Genomic DNA, 21,984 nt, shown 5'->3' with positions numbered 1-21,984 from the left:
GGTACAATATATATATACATTTCTTATTGAAACAGGCCAAATCTGAGGGGCCATGTGCCCCTGTGCCCCTTATGGGCATGACGCCTCTGCGTGCAGAGTATTTCCAGTTACAATGTGCTGTGCTACCTCACTCGCCCTGTCAAGAGTGACGAGAGCACAGGAATGAAAAACAGGTGTGTGTGAAATGTGTGGATCTCTTCTTTATCTCTCTCCTTTCCTCCCCCCGGTCACCCGACCTTTTGGAGTCTGGCACTTTTGCCTGTTTTTTGGGGGGAGAAAGGGAGGAAGGGGGGACAGGCACAGACGGAGGGAGTACTAGCACAGAAGGAGAGAAAAAACAACACTGATGATTGCAGATTGTGGCAAACTTCACCTCTTATCCCACACCCTGGATTAACTCTTAATTGTCCCCTACAGTCAGATCTGAGTGTCCAGAACAACAGTGCAGTGTTAAATCCCAGCAAGCCTTTTGTTATACAACAATTAATCACATTATAAACTAGTAAACCAATCATCATTAAATATAGACAAAAATCCACCACAGGAGTACTTTGAGGAGACTTACCTCAAACCCCAAATGAATTAAAGATAGTGAGACAAGAGATTCGGGACATCCCTTGATATATTTATTGTTGTTTGCTTAGTAAATGTCCCAGTCCCAAGTGACTTTTGTTAATTTAATATAATCTTCTGAAGCCGTCTAGACAGTCTGCTACCACCCTAAATTGTATGACAGCAATTATCTTTGAATTCGGGTTTCCCAGCCAACACAAACCCAAGGATGTGGCTTTAATCAAAAATATATTGAGTGAAACATGTAAAGTACCAAATTGTGGATCATGTAGCTTTCTGAAAAATATATAACACTTAATGTATAATAAGTAGCCCAACCATACACAAATCTATTTTAGCCATACAAATTAAAAATGTCTGATACCAAGTTCTGTTTTGTCTTCAATATTGTTCTGAAGGACATTAGGTAAGGTAAAGCCTATCGTCGTTCTCCTGTCCATCATTGGTGATTATGTATGTACAGTACTTTAACTAAACATCTTGATTCTGATTAAGACTTGACTGGCCCTGAAAATGAAATCAAGGTCTATCTCCTCCCCCTCCAATCACCCACCCCCACATAAAGGCTGAACAGGAGTCAGTTTGCACAGCGCCCTACCTGCCCACTCACCATTGTGCCACGGAGTCGCACGGCTGCTACAACGTAAACTACGTGTTCTGGCAGTCTGCGCAAGAAGCGGACGCAGCACTGCAGACAAGAAGCGTGCAGCACTAGCGGTCTGTCAGTCCGACTATCTGCCGAATAAACTGGGCTACACAAGAAGCGGAGCAGATAACCACTCGGACAGATCCATGTCCCGTCCCAGCGGTTGAAAGAACAGAAAGAAACAAGAGGACACCTTCACATGCATGAAGAGCAACACAACACAAGGTGAGCATGAAATTGATTTTTAAACTGATTGGGTAGCACAAAGTTATAATGCCCGTTTATTAGCCTACTGTATATCTTATTACTAGGTAAATTAAATACAAAATAGGCTCCATCGTTTTGAGGAGTGCTTTCCATTAGTGTCGTGAAAGAATAGCCTTCAACATTGAGCATTGACAATAATTACTTCCATATTATTTACGGTTTAATCAACTATGATCTGATTTGTAAATAATGCAATCAATTATGCCTGATCATATGTGAATAAATCGGAGAATAGGTTCGGACTTAGCTTGTGTATAACTCTGTTGTAGACTATTATATATGTTACTGAATATTAAGGGTAATTGCCCGAGCGCACTTTGGACACGTGTGATTAACAAGTACACCACAATTAAACCCTAGGCAATGTGACAAGGTGCATTCAGTGCATCTTGGCGGTGTGTTATTTGGATGAGAGGTTATTTTGCTAACGGGTCAGCAATGCCTCACTGAGAGCAACATTTGATTTATGCCTGTTTTATCATGTTGGAAACGGGAGTATACAAAATTATGCACCATAATTCCTCACCATAACTAAACGCAAAGTAGGCTACTTTCAAGCCGGGTGCACTGCCTGTTGGTATTCTTGAATAAGCATAATTGTGCATCTATTTTAGGCAGTGTGCCAGTCAGTTTGTGATTCCAGATGGATAGGCTATACCCTCACATGTAATATGCCTTATATAAACTGCAAGCACCAGTAATGTATTTTTGCGCATAAAGTGGATTGTGTTGTGCTACATGGCGTTTTAAAGTTGTAACTGTCAGCCTCTGAGGCCAGCGCTGTTGGAGAAGTTGACATGCACTATAATTCATCGTATGACGTGTGACCTATACATGAAGGCCCCTCTGACTCGACCGTGAACTGTTCTAGTCGATAAGACTGCCGTTTCACGACTGCTTGTGACTACGGTCGAGATAAAAGTGAGATCGGGTGAAATTACTTCCGGATAAGATTGAACATCCGCGCGCTGATTGGACAAGAGGCATACTAATCAAATCAAATCAATCATACTACCTTGGACCATCATATTTTCATCCCGATAAAAACTAAAGCATGAGAAGAAATTATGGACGAGCTTCAAAACATCCGATCTAGTCCTGGAATTTTCCATGAATGAGTGCAATGTTTCCATAGATTTTTACTGAGGAAATCATTCATTTTAAATCAATTCATTAGGCCCTAATCTAGGGCTTTCACATGACTGGGAATACAGATATGCATCTGTTGGTCACAGATACCTTAAAAAAATAGGCATCACAATGGGCCTTGGGATCTCGTCACTGGGTTTTTGTGCATTCAAATCACTATAAGATGCAATTGTGTTCATTGTCTGTAGCTTATGCATGTCCATATCATAACCCCCACCAACACCATGGGGAACTCTGTTCACAACTTTAACATCAGCAAACTGCTCGCCCACACAACGCCATACACGTGGTCTGCTTTTGTGAGGCCAGTTGGACGTACTGCCAAATTCTCTAAAACGACGTTGGAGGTGGCTTATGGTAGAGAAATTAACATTAAAGTCTCTGGCAGCAGCTCTGGTGGACATTTCTGCTGTCAGTATGCCAATTGCACACTCCCTCAAAACCTGAGAAATCTGTGGCATTGTGTTGTGTGACAAAACTGCACATTTTAGGGTGGCCTTCTATTGTCCCCAGCACAAGGTGCACATGTGTAATGATCATGCTGTTTAATCAGCTTTTTGATATGCCACACCTGTCAGATGGATGGATTATCTTGGCAAAGGAGAAATGTTCACTAACAGGGATGTAAACAAATTTGTGCAGAAATTTGCTTTTTGTGCGTATGGAACATTTCTGGGATCTTTTATTTCAGCTCATGAAACATGGGACCAACACTTTACATGTTTAATTTATATTTTTGTTCAGTGTATGTTGCCTTGCAGCCATTGTGTGGCAATCTGTTTACCTGCAATGGCAACGTTTTATGTGGCCTCAGGTTGTAGTCTAACCTGGTTTAGACATTAGGCCAATGCCAATGAACCTATAGGGAAGATATTAGACACTGATGAGCCAAGTAAGTGCCCTAAAAAGTGAGACATCGGGCAGAAGACTGCGCTACCTGAGATCTCACAACCAGTGGTTCTTCAACAAGGTTCTTATGCAATCTTATAAAAGATAAAAGTCAAAACCTATTGTATCTCACAGTCAGTCTTGGGTGATGCTCAAGTTCCCTTAGACTAGGGTTGGGCCAGAGCATTGTGTGGCCCATGTTCTACTCATCCCCCACCATCTCGTTCTGATATTTGGAGATAGTAGATTATTCGTGTGGAGTCACTAGCATATACCACTGAAGGTCAGTCCATATAACCTGGAGTTCTGGACCAAACAAAGAGCACTCTTTTGTCTTGCAACCACAAACACACGTGCTGTGGTGTGTTTGTGTGTGTGTGCGTGTGTGTGTGCGCGCGCACGCGTGTCCATAGAGCAGTCTGTTTCCCCTTCCGATTATAAAGAAAAGCAGCAGAGGTATTTTTTTAATCATGCACTGTGGTAGCTTTGTGGTGTTGTTCCATTTTGACAGGCTGTTGCATGTTTTAAGATGCGGACATGGACAGCTGTGCTAGTATATCATGCAGTAGTGATGATGCTGATGTGCTCCTCCTTCCTCGCTAGTGAACCGACATGATCTGCCCCGCCACAACGCAGTTAACTTGGTTTTTGTGTGACATTGCCGAGCGATAAAGCTCAATGCGATTCCTCAGCAATTGTATACACAGTCATGGCAGTAGTCTCTCACGTTCAGTGGCATTTTCTGTTCCCGGTCGCTCTTTGGAGATGAGGTGATCTTTGGCTGTGAGGACAGGAGCCTGGCAGATTTAGGACATTCACCAGTGTTTTGTGGCAGGTTATAACCCGTAGACAACCTTGTCCCATCATACAGATTACATTTACATTTAAGTCATTTAGCAGATAACTGTGTAATTCCTTGATGTATTTGGCCTTTAATGTTCATCCTTATGAAACAAGCTTTGAGATCTGTCATATATGAGAACACCAGTATGCGTCATCTCTTCCTATGCTCATGGCTTCCAGTCTGCGGGAACCAGCAGTGATCTGACCGACTCTACCTGCAAATTAACAGTCTGGCTTCATGGAACAGTTGTAAACATCTGTAGTGTATTTTTCACCTATGGCAGTGGGTTCACACACTGCTAATTTAGCCGCTGTAATGCGGCTGTTGTCTGTCTTTGAAGTTGATCCCACCAGAGTAGACAGGCAGGAAGTTGTGCTCTGCTTACGGCAGGCCCAGCGGCACAAACAGAGCAGAGAGCAGGCCAAGCCTACCTCCAACAGGAGCCCTGACATCAGTAGGATGACTAAGATTAAACATAACATGGGCCGGGCCTCCGCGGGTTTAAACGGCTCAGATCACCCGCGGTGTTGGTGGCAGCGGCAGGTCGAGTCAGGGCCCAAAATGTCACACTGCCCACAGTGACCTTTTCTGGCGGTTTGTGTGTGTGAATGCATAGCCACGTGTTCATCCAGCAACACACGCACATATTCCGTAGAAATACACACATTGCGTTCTAGACTGACAAATAGCAGGTTAAATTTACCAGCGGTATGCCAGTGACCCATGTATGCCCTGGTGTAGGACCGGCCTGAGCCACTTATGGGACACATGCTCTTATTATTTCTGCATTCTTTCAGTCTCATTCTTCATTTCTCTCTGTCATTTGTCTTTACACTCTCTTTTGTGAGACTCCCCACATGTATAATCTCATTGGTGTTGACCCACATCAATCTGATCTGCTGCAATACAGTGGAAGCCTCAGGGCCTTTCATGGTTTTAGTTCACAATAGGCCCCTCATGTGTTTCTTATCACTTAAAGTTCATGAATCCCACAGTCACTTTTCACTGAACTCTTATGTTTTCTCTCACAGACCAATCTTGTAATCAGTCATTTCCCCAAATGAAAATCATTGGTTTGTGTGTGTCATATTGTACTCTTCAAAATAAAAATTAAACTTTTTTTTGTTGCCAAATCCCTTTCCTGTTGCATGGTTGCCATGTACAGCCCACTAGTTACAGAAGATGAAGCCCCCTAGTTACGGAGGGAAGTTCAGGTTCCTAATTAGAGGGTAAAGGGTCCTGTAAGTGACATCACCTTCCCCCTGGCACTGTGAGTGTGTGTGTGTGTGTGTGTGTGTGTGTGTGTGTGTGTGTGTGTGTGTGTGTGTGTGTGTGTGTGTGTGTGTGTGTGTGTGTGTGTGTGTGTGTGTGTGTGTGTGTGTGTGTGTGTGTGTGTGTGTGTGTGTGTGTGTGTGTGTGTGTGTGTGTGTGTGTGTGTGTGTGTGTGTGTGTGTGTGTGTGTGTGTGTGTGTGAGGGAGAGAGAGTGTGTATGAGAGAATGAGAAGCAGCTGTTGTGAGACATTTGACAATCACTGCTGTGTGAGACTTCAAACACCCTCCGTCTTCACACAAACTGTCAGAATCTGAGCTTATAATTTGACTTTATTTTTCCTTTAAATGTGTTGTGTTTGAGGAGGTACTTTTGAGGTAGCTAGCTTCCTCCAAAGCTCAACTGGAAATGCACCTAACAGAGAACTTTGTGCACAAAGTTTCATCAGGGGCTTCATCTTTCCTTGAGGATGCTTATTTATTGTCGTTTCTTTCAGTAAGTCATTTCCACAACATGTAAAAAATATTTTATTCAAAAACCACATTGGTGTTTTGGGCTGTACCTGTACCAAAACTCCTGTAATTTTCCTTCATGGCTTGTTCTCCATCTCCTTTTTAAATAGTGAGCCAATTTGTTTTCAGCTATTTTATTTCCATAACTGATTAAAACAAATCCCTCATGGCTCCCCCTACAGCAGATATATGATGAGCAATATGTTTGGATCTTCGAATCGCAGTAAAATCGCAGCATCTAATTACAATACATATAAAATCCTGAGAATCGCGATATATGTCCTATCCCTGGCAATTCCCAGCCCTTCACTCTTAAAAATTAAAGGTGCTATCTAGAACCTAAAATGGTTCTTTGGCTGTCACCATAGAATAACTATTTGAAGAAGCCTTTTTGGTTCCAGATAGAACCCTTTTGGTTCCAGGTAGAACCATTTTGGGGTCCATGTAAAACCCTTTCCACGGAGGGTTCTACAACCCAAAAGGGTTCTTACCTGGAACCAAAAAGGGTTCTCCTGTGGGGACCCTTTTTTATAAGAGTGCATTAGCTAAAAGTGCCCCTCCAGAATCTTCATCGGAGGCACAACAAATCAGATAATTATACCTATGAATCTAGTAATTTTCACGTTTCTCAACTACCCTCCCACTGTAGCATCCATAGACCCATCTCTATCAGCCCCTAACCCAATAAATAATGAATCATTGCTAACTAAATCATGAAAGGTGGTCCGCCCCTCCATCTCCTACTGGTCCCCTGTGTCGTGGTGACAGCTGTGGGAGCTCCTCTCCCTCTCCCTCTCACATCCCTGTAATTGTTCACAGCCCTGCTGGATACCTCGGTGGCTCTGCCACATCCAATCAGACTCACCCATAGTGATCAGACTCACCCATAGTGATCAGACTCACCCATAGTGATCAGACTCGCCCATAGTGATCAGAATCACCCATAGTAATATTCACTCAGTCGCTGACGCATGACAGTCTGGACCCTTCAATGAAGAGGACACGACAGTGCTGGATACGGCCTCCGAGACTGCTATCCATTCCATCCGTCCTCTCCATCCGACTCACTATGGGGCGTCTTGGTGACTCTGACAGGGCAAGGAGGAGGAACGAGGGTTCTATTTCTGTGGCACTTGGGGCCTGTTTGTGGAGACGTAGGCTGACGACTGGGTAATGAGTGAAGACAGCTGGCAGGTTCAGTAGAGGTGACACACTAAGAGTACATATGACAGGAAGGAAAACCCTGGGCCTTGTTCCGGGACTGTGTTTGAGAGGTTTTACCCTCATCTAGTTTCCCCCATGGTTGACTCCTTTATTCGGTTCGCAAATATCCAAAAAATACTAAAAAGTAGGGCAAGACGTAAGTGGTCAATGCTTGGTGGGCCTCTGTAAATGTGGCATGTTTTCGCAGGGAAATATGAAAAACACATTAGCTGGCATTCTCTCTTTTCCTCCGGGTAAGTTAATCGAGTCATATTGGTTTTTCCGTTCAGTTGATAACTGTGGCCGTCTCGTTGGTGGTGGGTTGGTGATAAGTGACTGGTAGCCTACATTGTAGGTTGGTACATCGTATTCAGGCCATGGTTCATCCATACGGGGACAGATAGCTAATCAATGGAACGTGTGAGACTGTGAGGGGTGGTAGGGGGTGCCCTCTGGCACAGTGGTTGGCTAGGATGTATCAGTGTGTTCGGAGATGACATGATGTTTGGGGAGGGAGGCATAGCTGGAGGAGTCCCCCCTTCAACACTTGGATGATGCTTTAACAGACAAAAAGGTCTAGTCGGAACATCCCAGCAACGTTGTAAGACTTCTGTGAGAATGTTTTGTGGTCCCCGTTATTTTCTATTTAGAGAGCTAAGAGGCTGCAAATGCAGACACCCTCAACATTTTGACAGAACTAACACACAAGATGCCCAGCTGTGCTAAACTTAGTTGTTTATTATATAATGTAGCATCTAAATAGTCTGCCTTTTATTAAGTCGATACATGGTTACATGAACAACTGCAGCACTGACAAAGTGTATTTTGTGTACTGACACAAAGTAGAAAGAGAAAAGACATGAAACCTCTCATCTTGTTGGACATTCCCTTACGGGTTCTGCAAATGGGCCGCATGCCTCAAACTCTCCTTTAACACTATGAAACCACTAGAAACTGGCATTTGCTGCTTCAGAGAGGGCAAATTCTTCCGACTTGTTGAAATCAAACATCTGGCTCGTCTCCAGCAAGAGCTCTAGATAGAGCTTTGACACCAGCTGAGAGCTTAATGAGGGCTTACTCCGGCAGAACAGCCTTCATAATTTAACACTCCAGGGGATGTGCCCAGATGTATGTGTGTGTACAGTACTGTGTATTTGGGAGGTTTGGGGGGATGCTCTCTGCTACTCAACAGGGTTCTTTCTCACACACAGCATTCAGCAGTATATTTGACAGAGGGTTTGATTTGTTTAGTCACATAAAGACATGTTGGCATTTATAGGTGTAACAGTGGTGGTCATTGCTCAGAATATGTACACCAAGCTATCCAGACCTGGGATGGAGGCACCACATACCCCCAAGCAAGCATACCCCCCCCCAAAAAAAAAATCCACCACCAACCTCTCCCATCTCCCTTTTGACCTCAGCTGCATCCCCCAAATTCCCGACCAGAAGGACTATTGTAATATGTGATACATTTCCCAACATTTTCTTGATAGGTTCCCAGTATACATGTTCTCCTTCCGTGTGTATGAGCTCACCCTTCAGTGGTTCACTCGTCAACCGTGAGTCGTCATAGCAGAGGCTTAACATTCCACCACTGAGCTGTAGACAGAGAGTGGATCAGGTGTCACTATAATGTGGCATGGGTTACCAGGGAGTCCGGGGCTGGGACTGGTGCACGGGTTGTATCCACGGCAGCAACTTCCACTAATGACAGGGGGGACGTGTCCCTCACCACAAATCAAAGTTACATGGAAAGATATCTGTACGTATGTAATACTGAAAGGCCAATGAAGAGAGCTATGTTTTTTTCTGCATCTGTGGAATTGTCTATGTGGGCAAAACACATGCTTAATTGTCTTTTTCCATGCATTAGGCCTAAAATGTGTAACACACAAACAGTCCGTATTGAGTCATTGGGTTAAATGCTGTAGGTCAACTGTGCTGTGGTTATCAGCTCAACCAGAGGGGGTGTCTGCTCCTGCTGTCGGAAAAAAGTTAGAAGTTAGAATAGTCGAGGAAGTCTGGCCGTCTTATCTCAACCGTTTCAACCTTTATTAGTTTTGCAGGGGTGTGAGAGCTGATAAGAGGTTGACCAGGGCCGGCAGTCTTGCACCTCCAGTGCCACAATCACGTAGTCCGTGTGGTCCTTTGAGTAGCTAATCAAGGGCGCTTTTTTTTAAGCGACGTTCTGTACTTCAGGTTTTTGTGATTAGCCTCAGACTTGTAGGACTTTCCTAACCTGGAATATGCTTGTAATAGGCTAATATAAATATTTGACTTACATACTGTACATACTGTAAAAGGGGCGGCAGGTAGCCTAGTGGTTATGGGGTTGGGCCAGTAACTGCAAGATTGCTGGATCAAATCCCCAAGCTGACAAGGTAAAAAATATGTTGTTCTGCCCCTGAACAAGGCAGTTAACCCACTGTCGTCATTGTAAATAAGAATTTGTTCTTAACTGATTCGCCTAGTTAAATAAAGGTACATTTTTTTAAATGATACAGAGCAGGACAGATTGCTTTCGTCTGTACAGGCTGTCTCTATTTCGCACTTATAGGCTTCGACTCTCCACTCACTGTCTTCCAGTGATTAACTTTGAATGACAAAAGAGCCACATTCAGTGAGTTAAGTGGCCATCTCATCTATTTTATGGTTGGGAGGAGGTCTATTAAGGTGGCGGTCCCTTAAGTCGTCCCCCTTGTGACCTGATGCCCCCCTGCATGACAGTGGAGGGGTCTGAGGTACCCCCCCGTCCCCACCCCACCCTGCAACATCCCCCACCTCCTGCCCCACAACCATACATCAAGTAGCTAATGGCCTGATGGCACTTGAAGCCTCACAATTGTGATGGGATTTACGGTGTGTCACTGGCTTTGTCTGTTGGGCCAGTGGAGGGGTGTTTGTCCTCCTGTCTCCATCTCTGTTATTTTTTATTGTCATGTTGTTGTTTTTTGTCCTCCCCCAGCTAATGAGATGGAGTGGTCCAGGTCTTTCCCTTCTTATCTACCAGACCCAGAGAGAGCCATTGTTTAGAGCCATTAATAATCCAATGTCTGTGGCCCTAGAAGAGCCAATTCTCTGTCCATCCTCAGAACAGACCCTCTAGAGATGTTTCTGTGGTGCTGGTTAATGACCGAACAGGGTTGAACCGTTAATTTGGACCATTAATGGCCATCGTCTTTATGTTCACACATGGCGCTGTCAACCTGGGCGTGTTGTGCGTCCATAGAATCTACAGATGCCGCAAGAGAATCCTGAATAGGTCCTGGTTAAAATGTTACCATTTGATAAAGTTGGAGTCCAATGGTGATGGTCTTCCAGCTTCTGCCTGTTTCATCCTACAGAGAGGAGCCAGATGGTTCAAAAGACAGACAGAAAAGGGGAATACAGGAGAAAGAGAAAGCAGAAAATATAGGGGTGAAGACTGAGAGATTACCCTTCTGCTGATAGATAGTTCACAGCAGATGCCCCTAATTTCTTTCACAGGTGTAAAGAGGGTCAGCACATTTTTAAAGTGCTTCAAAGGCCCCCCCCCCCCCCCCCGAGAATCGATGTACCTCTTCTCTTGTGTTTTATCCCTCTGAATACATATTTCAAAGTGGAACTTGTTTTAACCTTCTAAACTGAGGACAGCCGGTTCCCTTTGGATATGCTTTGTTACCTCTGGACTCTAGCTGTTTCATTGGTGGGTAGACGAGGAAGTCCTCGTGAACCAAACAAACACTCCCTGGGTTGGAGCCTTATCTTCCCCACCAGAGTAATCAACAGCGCTCTTTAACCTTTCCTAGTCGAATGTCTTTGCTTACTCATGTTGTTTAACCTCTAGCACCATTTGCATTTGAAACAGTAGCTAAATTAACAATCAATTGAATTCGTTGTTTTTTTTTAAATTAGGTCTGTCCTCTGAGCTCTGGAGTGGGAAACAGTTAGGCATGACCTTTGCTTTTGGTTTATCTAACCTGGGTCATACTCATCAACCAAGTAGCCCAAATAATACCATTGATTAAAAGCTCAATTGAATGAGCCGGATCCATTTGTTGTGCACACAACCGCAATGCGACCCTGGTGATCACGGAATGTCGGACCCTTTTCGCGCTCGCACTGGGCCGGACAGTTGTCTGTCCGGCCCAGATGCAGCATGACACAAAACATCTGCTTCCTCTTATAGGCTACATGGGGGCGCCTGGCTAAGCCTTCCCTGCAGGCGGGCGAGCAGCTTCACAGAGAGAGAGGGAGAGAGAGGGGGGGGGGCAGACAGAGGGGGAAATGACAGGGTGGGAGGGAAAAACAGAGAGAAAGAAAGCAGGAGAGAGAGGGGGAGAGTGAGACAATTACAGCGAGAGAGAGAGAGAGAGAGAGAGAGAGAGAGAGAGAGAGAGAGAGAGAGAGAGAGAGAGAGAGAGAGAGAGAGAGAGAGAGAGAGAGAGAGAGAGAGAGAGAGAGAGAGAGAGAGAGAGAGAGAGAGAGAGAGAGAGAGAGAGAGAGAGAGAGAGAGAGAGAGAGAGAGAGAGTGCGAGTGGGGTATAAAAAGATGAGAGATGGACAGTGACGTATGAAAGCCAGGGAGATGAGAGGGGTACAGAAGAGGTTCATATTTACCCATTGTGAGAGAAGGGGGAAGCCAGAGCGGGAGCAGGGGCGATGCAGTGTAATGGGAGAAACGTTCTACTTTGGCCGTCACACACTTTTCAAAAGGGAGGATCACGGTAAAGGGTGCTGGGTACTAATTAGTCTCATTAGAGTCAATGGAGTTACTGGAGGCTGTTGTCTGTGTCTAAATCCAGGTTGGGGTCACCCCCTCGCTCTCACGGTGTATGTGTGCGCACGTGCGAAAGCGTCAACCTGGTCTACTGAGCTCACCCTGTGTTTTCAGATCCAACCTGTTTTACGTTGTGACTTGAAACCTGTCTATTTCTACATCTTTTTCTCAGTTATCAATCACCATGTGTGTCCAGAAGAAATATGAGCAAACTTACATTTGGAAGACTGTCTGCATGGACTATGCTTGTAAGTAATGAATAGTGTCCCAAACAACCAACGGCTAGCGTTGTGATTCACACTGATCTATGAATTATTCTCAGTGATAGTACTCACAGTGCTCAGAGCAAGAGATAACCTCTTATCAGAGACTGGCTGGCTCTCTTTAAATGGCTCGTGTCCCATCCAATGAATACAATGCCTTCAGGAGACATTTACATTTCAAAGAACAGAAGAACATTCATATGAACACAGTCAATCTCAGCGGGGAACGTGGTTTTTGAACTTGGTCTGAGTGAGAAAAAAAAGGCAGTGGTTTTCAAAAGATGTATGGTCTCTGGAGTTATACTTTCATATACTGAACATTCTCCCTTGTTTTGTCATATTATATGACTATTTGCTTAACTCTTGACTCCAACATCCTGTGGTCACCCGTTTTGTCTTCCATTGGTCATTCATAAAACCAGGATCTACTCCATGCCACAAACTCTATAGAACTCCTATTCAGATTGGATTGAGGAACTCACACTTCCATGGAGGGTCAGAGGCTGCCTGTCATCAGTGCCCCATGTTTGAGTTCATAGGCCAGGCAATAATCTTGCTTTACGCTCCAGTGTCATGATCCTGCCAGTTGCAACGGCAATCCTACTGTCTGATGGAGCACATATGCTCCGGAAGAACGGTGTGTGGTAAATATGGCGCCCCCGCCACCTCCACCACCGTTACCCTTAGTTACGCTACATTTTTCCATCCCCTCTTACTTTCTGTAGTCACACTTTATTGGATGGTCTGGATAGTCCATCTGTAGATACGGATGGTCAAACTATCAACAAACGAGGCAACTGCCTGCTAATGTTAGGGTTAGATTTAGAATGTGGGTTAGTTGGTTGAAAGGTCACTGATCGTCTGCAGAGCATCTGTAGATGGACCATACAAATAAATAGTTGCCCTTTCTGTTTTTACCCCTGTTTTTACCCCTGTTTTTACCCCTGTTTTTACCCGTCTGGACTCTTTCCTCTGACACCTGTTGATGTTTGTCTTATTCCAAACAATGGGTACCTTTCCCGGGCCTTGCCTGCTTGACATCTGGAAAGTGTAGCCATCCCCCCTCCTCTCTAGACGGAATTTATAGTAGTAGGCCATCTAGGTCTTTCGACAGCAGGGCAGGGGGGGGGTAAGCCCCGTTTTCATGTCATGCTGCCAGTAGTTAGCTTTTTCACAAATTCGTAGGACTTTGTGTAAAGTCTTGGGGGTTTGTTTTGGTGATCATTAGGGCTAGGATCCTTATGGAAAGTACTTGCTGTTTGCAAAGTGCCTCTGTTTCTTTGCTGTTGAACCATACCAACATACTAACCTTATACTATTATGCAATGTGTACACAAAACCCTTTAGAAAGACCACAGACATAGATCCTTTTCCTGCCAGGAGGTCACTCATTGTTTTGCCACATAAAAACGAAGTGCCAAAATAGACTTATTTGTATCGCACCTCAGGCCACTCTGAGGACAATTACCACTCTGACTCTTCAGCAGTCACACAGCGGAAAGAGCAAGTTTAGTTCTCTGGGACAGTTTCTTAATACTTTTTGAAGGAAAGTAAATGAAAAGCAGCCACCACCTGTGCCCCCAGGTTTTTGTTGCAGTTCTGGGGTTTACAGACGAGGTCTTTCTACTGCTATACCCCACATGGTAGCCTATGTAGGCTCCCGAGTGGCGCAGCGATCTAAGGCACTGCATCTCAGTGCTGGAGGTGTCGCTACAGACCCTGGTTCAATCCCGTGCTGTATCGTAATCGGGAGTCCCATAGGGCGGTGCACAATTGGCCCAGCATTGTCCAGGTTAGAGGAGGGGTAGGCCGTCATTGTGAAATAAGAATTTGCTTTTAACTGACTTTCCTAGTTAAATAAATAAATATGTGCCTTCTGTTTTTACCCATGAAAAGTAACAGAATGTGGGCTCTCCAAAAGGGATAATCTGCAAACCAACTCTGCAGACAAACGTTTTAATTTACTGGGCAGGGCCTTATTGCCACGTGCTGACACACATGCACACAGGATAATCATAGAGAGCACCCTCCTTGGTTTAGGTACACCATCCCGTTATAGACACACAACCTTGCCCCCTCCCTTCCTTACTCCCAAGTCATCACAATGCGTTCCCCTAAAAATAACGGTCTTCTCTTTCTATGCAACATGTAACTGAGATATGTACCACTTCAAACAACTCCAGTTACTTTTGTTTTAAAGTTGAATGTATCTTTCATTGGGGCTTGCTAATTTGGAGAACAAGCTGCCCCACTGCAACTGTGAGAGAGTTATTGCTTTGGAAGTGTATTGGTTTACTTAGCAGTTTTATTTTTGCAGCGTTTTAAAATATTGATGGTCTTGCGTTAGCGAAGCATTCTGTACAGCCGTTTAGGAATGCAAATGTGGTTCAACTCATCTCAGCTGGTTATGCAATTTTATATTAGGAGCGATGCCTCTTTTCTGTCAACCTTGCATGTTGAGGAGAAATCGTTTCGGGAGATGTGTTGAGCTCCTTCCCCTTGAGCACATAGACACACAGACACACTCTCACAGCTACAGGGTGCTATGAATATCAATGCAGAAGTATGATTCCTATTATTATTGTAGCCTCCAAGATATTCAATTCCTCGTAAAACTCGGATTGGCATGTCTTGCGTATTCCCAATAGCAGTCAGCTCAGTGCATGCGTGGGAGCTTGGCCCAGCTCTTTCCTGGCAGACACAGGACTCATTCCAGAGTGCAAAAGGAGCTTAGAGTGAGCTTTAGAGACCACTGTCCCTATCGTCTCTCTCTGTTTCTCCGTCTCTGCGGCCCTGGAGAAAAGCAGGCCGTGCTAACACCTCTCTTTTTTTATGTTTTTCTCCCAGGGGACTGTGGGTGCAGGTGAGGAGAAGGGCAAGTCCTTCATCCGTCCGTCAACGTCAGAAGTGTCCCGGTGCCGCCCACCCTCAGGTCACCTCAACCACGACGGCGGCCGAACAAATAGGCATCTCTCGACCCAGCGTCCCTCGGACTGCCTGCCTTCGCCAAGCAAATATTTGTGGCCGTTATATCTCATTTCCCAGGTTTAACCTTCAGTGAAAAGATCAATGGAAAAGGAGTGATCGCTCAGAGAGAGACGGACAGAGAGAGGCAGACAGAGAGAGGCAGACAGAGAGAGGCAGACAGAGAGGCGGACAGAGAGAGGCGGACAGAGAGAGGCGGACAGAGAGAGGCAGACAGAGAGAGGCGGACAGAGAGAGGCGGACAGAGAGAGGCGGACAGAGAGAGGCGGACAGAGAGAGGCGGACAGAGAGAGGCAGACAGAGAGAGGCAGACAGAGAGAGGCAGACAGAGAGAGGCGGACAGAGAGAGGCAGACAGAGAGAGGCAGACAGAGAGAGGCAGACAGAGAGAGGCAGACAGAGAGAGGCAGACAGAGAGAGGCGGACAGAGAGAACAAGAAAGTGGGGGGTGAAAAATAGTAACCCTTTCAAAGTAACCCTCTCTGCCTGCTATTTCTGCTGCGCTGTGGGCAGGAGAACGTCCCATTTGGGAGTGCTGTTGACCAGTGGCAGCAGGATTTCCCTGCACCCTGCCCATTTATCTAAATTCCTGTGTAAATACTGGATAGAGATATCAATTTGTCTGGGCTCCAATAGTGCCCAGAAAGAGACTATAAGCTATCTATAGAAAGCTCCACAACAAACTTGGCCTCTGTGGTCACAGAATTGCCACCTAGTTATTTCCTCAGTAGAGAGATCCAGGAACTGTGAGTGAGAATGGGAGCTGCTATGCTTTAGTTCTAAAGCAGAAAGCTTACTGAAAAGCTCACACCAGACTAGAACTTGAAAGGTACAGGGGGAACACCTTTGGCAACTAGCAGCAGGAGAAGGCAGCCATTTTGGGGCTGCTGTTTTGATGTCTTTACCCAGAAAGGTGGAGCACCATGAAGCCGTTAACACCCATAGGATCCCCCTCACCTCTGAGGCTCCTCAACAAGGGCCCGGACTACCTGCGTAGGCAGATGGAGGGTGGGGGCCAGGGCCGTTCCATCAGCGCTGTAGAGAGACTCGAGGCAGACAAGGCCAAGTATGTTAAGAGCCAGCAGGTCATTAACACCAAACAGGAGCCCGTCCTGGTGCCTTGCACACCACCTCCTCCACACCGTCGTCCCTACACCGTGCCTGGGTGCCTCACACCACGACTGCCACCCCGCCGATCCTCTGCTCCTTTCCCCACCCTGACCGCCCCCCTCACCGTACGAGATGAGAACGAGAATGATGACTCGAGGAAGGAGAATCGGAGGACGTCGGTGGATGTGGAAGCACGGAACAGGAGTAACGCCAACAAGGTGACCCCACCCAGCCAAAGGAACCCCTGGACTCCACCCTCCATACCCCTGGTAGCCCCTCATAGTGCACCCATCCTGAGGAGGAGCACCGGTAAGCGCATGCTGCGGCCTGACTCCCTGGTCATCTACCGACAGAAGAAAGAGTGCAAAATCCTGCCTAGTGGTGGCATCGTATTGGGGAACTCCACCATGGAGATAAAGGGGTACAACTTTGTCCGCCGCCTCTTCCAGGGCTCCATGCGGGAGAAGAGTGGCGGGGGCGAGGGGGGCACCCAGAAGATGGTGATCAGCGAGGAGAAAGCTTTGTCGCGGGATGGTGACTCACGCATGTCTTGGACCAATGATAAGGACACCGTGGACGGGGGACAGGTAGGGCCAGGCAGCCGGAGATCCAGTAAGACAGACCACGAGCGCTCACCGCTGCCCAGCCCTGGCTTCAGCTGTACACCGGAGCGGACTAAGAATGGTGTTAGCTGTGTTAGCAATGGCACTACCAATGGTACCAGAAACGGCAATGGCATCACCAAGGGCAATGACGTAAGTGACCACACTGACAACGAGTCGGACATCTGGAAGCGGGTGGCCCCGCGGTGGCGTTCAGGACTACAACATTCCAAGTCAGATCTGCTTCTGCGATGCTCAGTGGCGTTGTCTGACCAGGAGCATTTCTTTGACTACTGCGGGCTGGACCTGGACATGGTGGACCGGTTGGGGCCTGAGAACTTCCTGGGTGGGATCAGCGACGTAGACACGCTCTCATTGGTGCTGAGGAGCATAGGAGGAGGGGGCGGTGGCTCGGAGCCCAGCGAGTTCTCCCGCCACTCAGGAGAGGCGGGGCTTTTCCAGGAGGAGGTGGCCGAGAAGCTGACCACGGGGGTGTCAATCATCGAGAGGAATGCCCGTGTCATCAAGTGGCTCTACAGCTGCAAGAACGCAGCACAGGAGGGGCCCAAAGAGTCCACTGTTTAGACAACACTTCTCTAAAAAAAGACATTTTCCCTTATGACTGAAGGACAGAGACTTTGTTATTGTACTGTAATCCTTAGTCTTCTCCCAGGTTAATATGCTGTATTTATATGTCCTATGGGAAGTGTGAGGGGTGTGGATGGCCTACACCTTATTTTCAAGTGGAATCATTTACCCCTGCATACGTTTTGTCAGTGAGTGTGTGATTGTGTTGGATATGGCTGTCCCACCCACTCCTTATCCTAACCAATAGGTATTGTCGGATCTATAGTGACTGACAGCCTCCCCTAAGCTCCGCTCTGACTCTACAACCAACAATAAGGCGCATCAGTGAGAAAACAACAGGCACAGATGAGGCTGTATTTAGTGCCGTGGATGCGCAACAACACAACCCTACACTCTTCTCTCGAACATATCAATAATTTAGAATGGAAAACCACAGAGGGTTTTTTTCTGAACTGGAGTGAACCGTGAGTACCTCATTCCGAACTGTGCCAGTTTAGTTTGTGTGTAGCTTTTTTTTTTTTTTTTCTTAAAACGCAGGCGTTGGAACAGGCACGCGAGGGACCCCTGTGGGGTTGTTAATGCACTGAACTGGACGAGAAGTGTGAGAGAGAGAGGCAACGAGTGAGTGAGAGAGAAAGAGAAACAGCTTTGACTTTTTAGAGAGAATCCTCACCTATTAAACACTGAGCATAATACTATAGAGGCAATAATACCGGAACAGTAGTATTTGACAAGGAGGGATGCAGGGTCAGTTATTTTGATCCTACAGCACCTCTGAACCTTACCCCAAGGAGAGGTAACTCTGACACAGCAGCTACTGACCACTGATACGTTAGTTGTGATACAATTGTTATTGATTTTGACAGCTGCCGCGGTGTAATTGGCTGGCAGCAAACTCTGCATTGCCTTTACCCCTGTTGCTACTGTGTAAGCTACCTTGTTGCCATTGCAGGTAGAAATTAAAGTGTGATATGTTCTTTTACTGGATAACTGGTCAATTCCTTGTGGAATAAAGTTACTTTTTTACTTCGCTTCCACAAAATATTCACTTCAAGGGCATTTTAAATTCCTCCCCAAACAATGATTATTTTGTTTCTATTTTCATGTAACAGATTTCACCTTAGAAGGTGTTCAAAGTGTAAGGGACCATGAGCTATCAGGTTGCCAAATATTTGAGGGTGTCACCTTCACAGAGCTGACGTTTACAGAGTCCCCCAGACATCCCTCGGGGGTGGAGGTTGGGGTTCATCTCCCCCTGGGGCCAATGGTCATCTGGCTCTCCCCCACAGGAGACCCCAGGCCTGAGGGAGGATGGTAAAGGGGGATAAGAACTCCCTCTCTCCCCCTCTACCTCTAATAGCCATAGATCCTACCTCACTTCATCAATCTGTCATTGATGCCCCTTTTATCTAAATGAAAATGTCACGTTGATCAGAGTTCTCCCAGGGATACCCCTGAAAAATGAACTGAAGGTCCACAGGTGGTATGCACGGGTTAGAATGTGACCCGGAGAGACAGAGAAGAGGCATTGGGTGGAGTAATATTGGACCTGAGGAGGGTCACATGATGGGCTATGTAATAAATCAACAACCAATCCCCTTTTAGACCCATAGCATTTTCTCTCTGTATGTAGCATGGCGCCCAAACCAACTGGACCTCCCCTTTAAACTGGATTTGTGTGGGAAACTCCTCTGAGAAAACTGTTCTCTTGCATGTTTACAAAACGGCTCTGTACATTTTTTGATCTATGTTCTATTTTCCATATATGAGAGGTTCCGTTTTTATTCCAAAGAGAAATGTGTATGATGTTGTACACAGAACATTTGAAGAATAAAGTACTATTTGTGCAACAAAAATGTTTCATTTTTTATTGTTCTTTGGCTCCATTAAGCAGCACACATTCTGTCTCACAGAAACAGTACATGATGACTTCATCCACTCTTTAACATTGCATAAGTGCAGTCTTAATTCTTACAAACTTAGCTAGCCATTTCATGGGTACAGGCAACCTGTTGTTTACAGTAGGCTAACAACTACTTTTGAGAAGAAAGAAACCCTCTGTAAATAGTTGTTTTAGGAATGTCTGATGGAAAAGAGTGAGTGAGTCAGTGTTTTGATGTTGTCTGGCCTTTGACAGACATCTCATTTTTCACATTAGCTCAAGAGGCTGCCTGTGGTAATCATTTTAGCATCCTGAGCATATAGAACCCTGAGGGAGTTGCAACAGGTCCTGTTTACAGACAACACAAAGGAGACTGTGGCCTGATGCTATGTCTGGGTGGTCAGGTTGAGACGTCCATGGACAACTGCTTCCTTTTCTCCGTTTCTGTCTCTCTCTCTCTCTCTCTCTCTCTCTCTCTCTCTCTCTCTCTCTCTCTCTCTCTCTGCCTGTCTCTCTAATTCTCCCACTCTCTAATTCTCCCTCTCTCTACCTTTGTTCCCCCTCTCCCTGTCTTTCTGTCTTTGCCTGACTCTCTCCTCCAAACTGTCTCTTTCCTCCAAACCCGTCTCCCATCCAACACACACACAAACTCTCTCTCTCTCTCTCTCTCTCTCTCTCTCTCTCTCTCTCTCTCTCTCTCTCTCTCTCTCTCTCTCTCTCTCTCTCTCTCTCTCTCTCTCTCTCTCTCTCTCTCTGATGAGAACAATAGGTATCCTGTCTGTCCGTGTGTGTCAGTCAGGGCTGACTACAGAGCCTGCTGTTACATCCTGTTATTGGTTCGTAGGACCAGGTTTTTAACACATGTTCACGTTTTCGGTTGCTCCTCTCCTTTCCGGGATAAACAAACCAAACACCTAGTTTCAGTCCGTTTTGAATTGGACGATATCAAGTTATATCGATGGAAAGACACTGCCACAAAATGTTGCTTTTCCAAATGTACAATACTACAAATGAAAGGTTTCTACCTGTTAGACATCAAAGGGTTTCTAAAAAATGTGGCTGGCTTGTGGAAAGTAGGCGATAACCTGGCAGGGATCTACCATCCACGGCTTTGATGCTGATGTGAGTGTTTCCTAACGTTAAATGTCAGGGGGCCTTGCAGAGAACCAGACCAGACCTCCATGTGTTTACCCAGCACCACCAAATCCTTTCTGTTAGCTGCCCTCATTTTTTATTTATTTGAGGACTGCTTCAGAGGTAGCCTGGTCCCAGATCTGTTTGTGCTGTCTTGCCAACTTCTTTGGTCATTGTCACGCCAATGACCATAGGAATTGGGAAGATGACACAAGCAGATCTGGGACCAGGCTAGATCTGAAATCCCTGCGAAATCCCCTTTGCCTCGAAATGGGAGAACTCTAAAAATGTAGTCTCCAGCACCCGTCTCTATCTATCTGCAGAAGTCCTGCTGAGACTGAGGCTGTCCTAATATGGACACCGTATCAATCAATCAATCAATCAATCAATCAAATGTATTTATAAAGCCCCTTTTTTTACATCAGCTGACGTCACAAAATGCTATACAGAAAAGCAGCCTAAAACCCTAAACAGCTAGCAATGCAGATGTAGAAGCACGGTAGCTAGGAAAAACTCCCTAGAAATGCAGGAACCCAGAGAGGAACCAGGCTCTAAAGGGTGGCCAGTTCTCTTCTGGCTGTGCCGGGTGGAGATTATAACAGTGCATGGCCAAGATGTTCAAATGTTCATAGATGACCAGCACGGTCAGATAATAATAATCACAGTGGTTGTAAAGGGTGCAACAGCTCAGCACCTCAGGAGTAAATGTCAGTTGGCTTTTTATAGCTGATCATTCAGAGTTTGAGACAGCAGGTGCGGTGGAGAGAGCGAGTCGAAAACAGCAGGTCAGGGTCAAGGTAGCACGCCCGATGAACAGGTCAGGGTCCCATAGACGCAGGCAGAACAGTTGAAGCAGTAGCACGACCAGGTGGACTGGGGACAGCAAGGAGTCATCAGGCCAGGTAGTCCTGGGGCATGGTCCTAGGGCTCAGGTCCTCCAGGAAGGGAGGGAGAGGGAGAGAATTAGAGGGAGCTTACTTAAATTCACACAGGACACCAGATAACACAGGAGAATAACACCAGAGATAACAGACAGACCCTAGCCCCCAACACATAAACTATCGCAGCATAGATACTGGAGGCTGAGACAGGAGGGGTCAGGAGACACTGTGGCCCCGTCTGACGATACCCCCCCCGGACAGGGCCAACCAGGCAGGATGTAACCCCACTCACTCTGCCAAAGCACAGCCCCCACACCACTAGAGGGATATCCACAAACCACCAATCTACTACCCTGAGACAAGGCTACATATAGCCCATGAAGATCTCCCCCACGGCACAAACCCGAGGGGGGCGCCAAGGCATT

General features: G+C 46.1%; 1 protein-coding gene across 1 annotated transcript; it reads left to right on the top strand.

Annotated features, from left to right (window-relative positions):
* Positions 1-15,695: 15,695 nt before the first annotated feature.
* On the top strand, positions 15,696-19,506 carry fam110d (family with sequence similarity 110 member D). Its single transcript, XM_046315171.1, has one exon. It carries the CDS (start codon positions 16,286-16,288, stop codon positions 17,657-17,659), a length of 1,374 nt encoding a protein of 457 aa, XP_046171127.1. The 5' UTR covers positions 15,696-16,285; the 3' UTR covers positions 17,660-19,506.
* Positions 19,507-21,984: the final 2,478 nt, after the last annotated feature.

The sequence above is a fragment of the Oncorhynchus gorbuscha genome, linkage group LG19 (assembly GCF_021184085.1).
Source record: "Oncorhynchus gorbuscha isolate QuinsamMale2020 ecotype Even-year linkage group LG19, OgorEven_v1.0, whole genome shotgun sequence".
Taxonomy (NCBI): Eukaryota; Metazoa; Chordata; class Actinopteri; order Salmoniformes; family Salmonidae; genus Oncorhynchus; species Oncorhynchus gorbuscha.
This window is presented reverse-complemented; position numbering and strand designations above follow the sequence as displayed.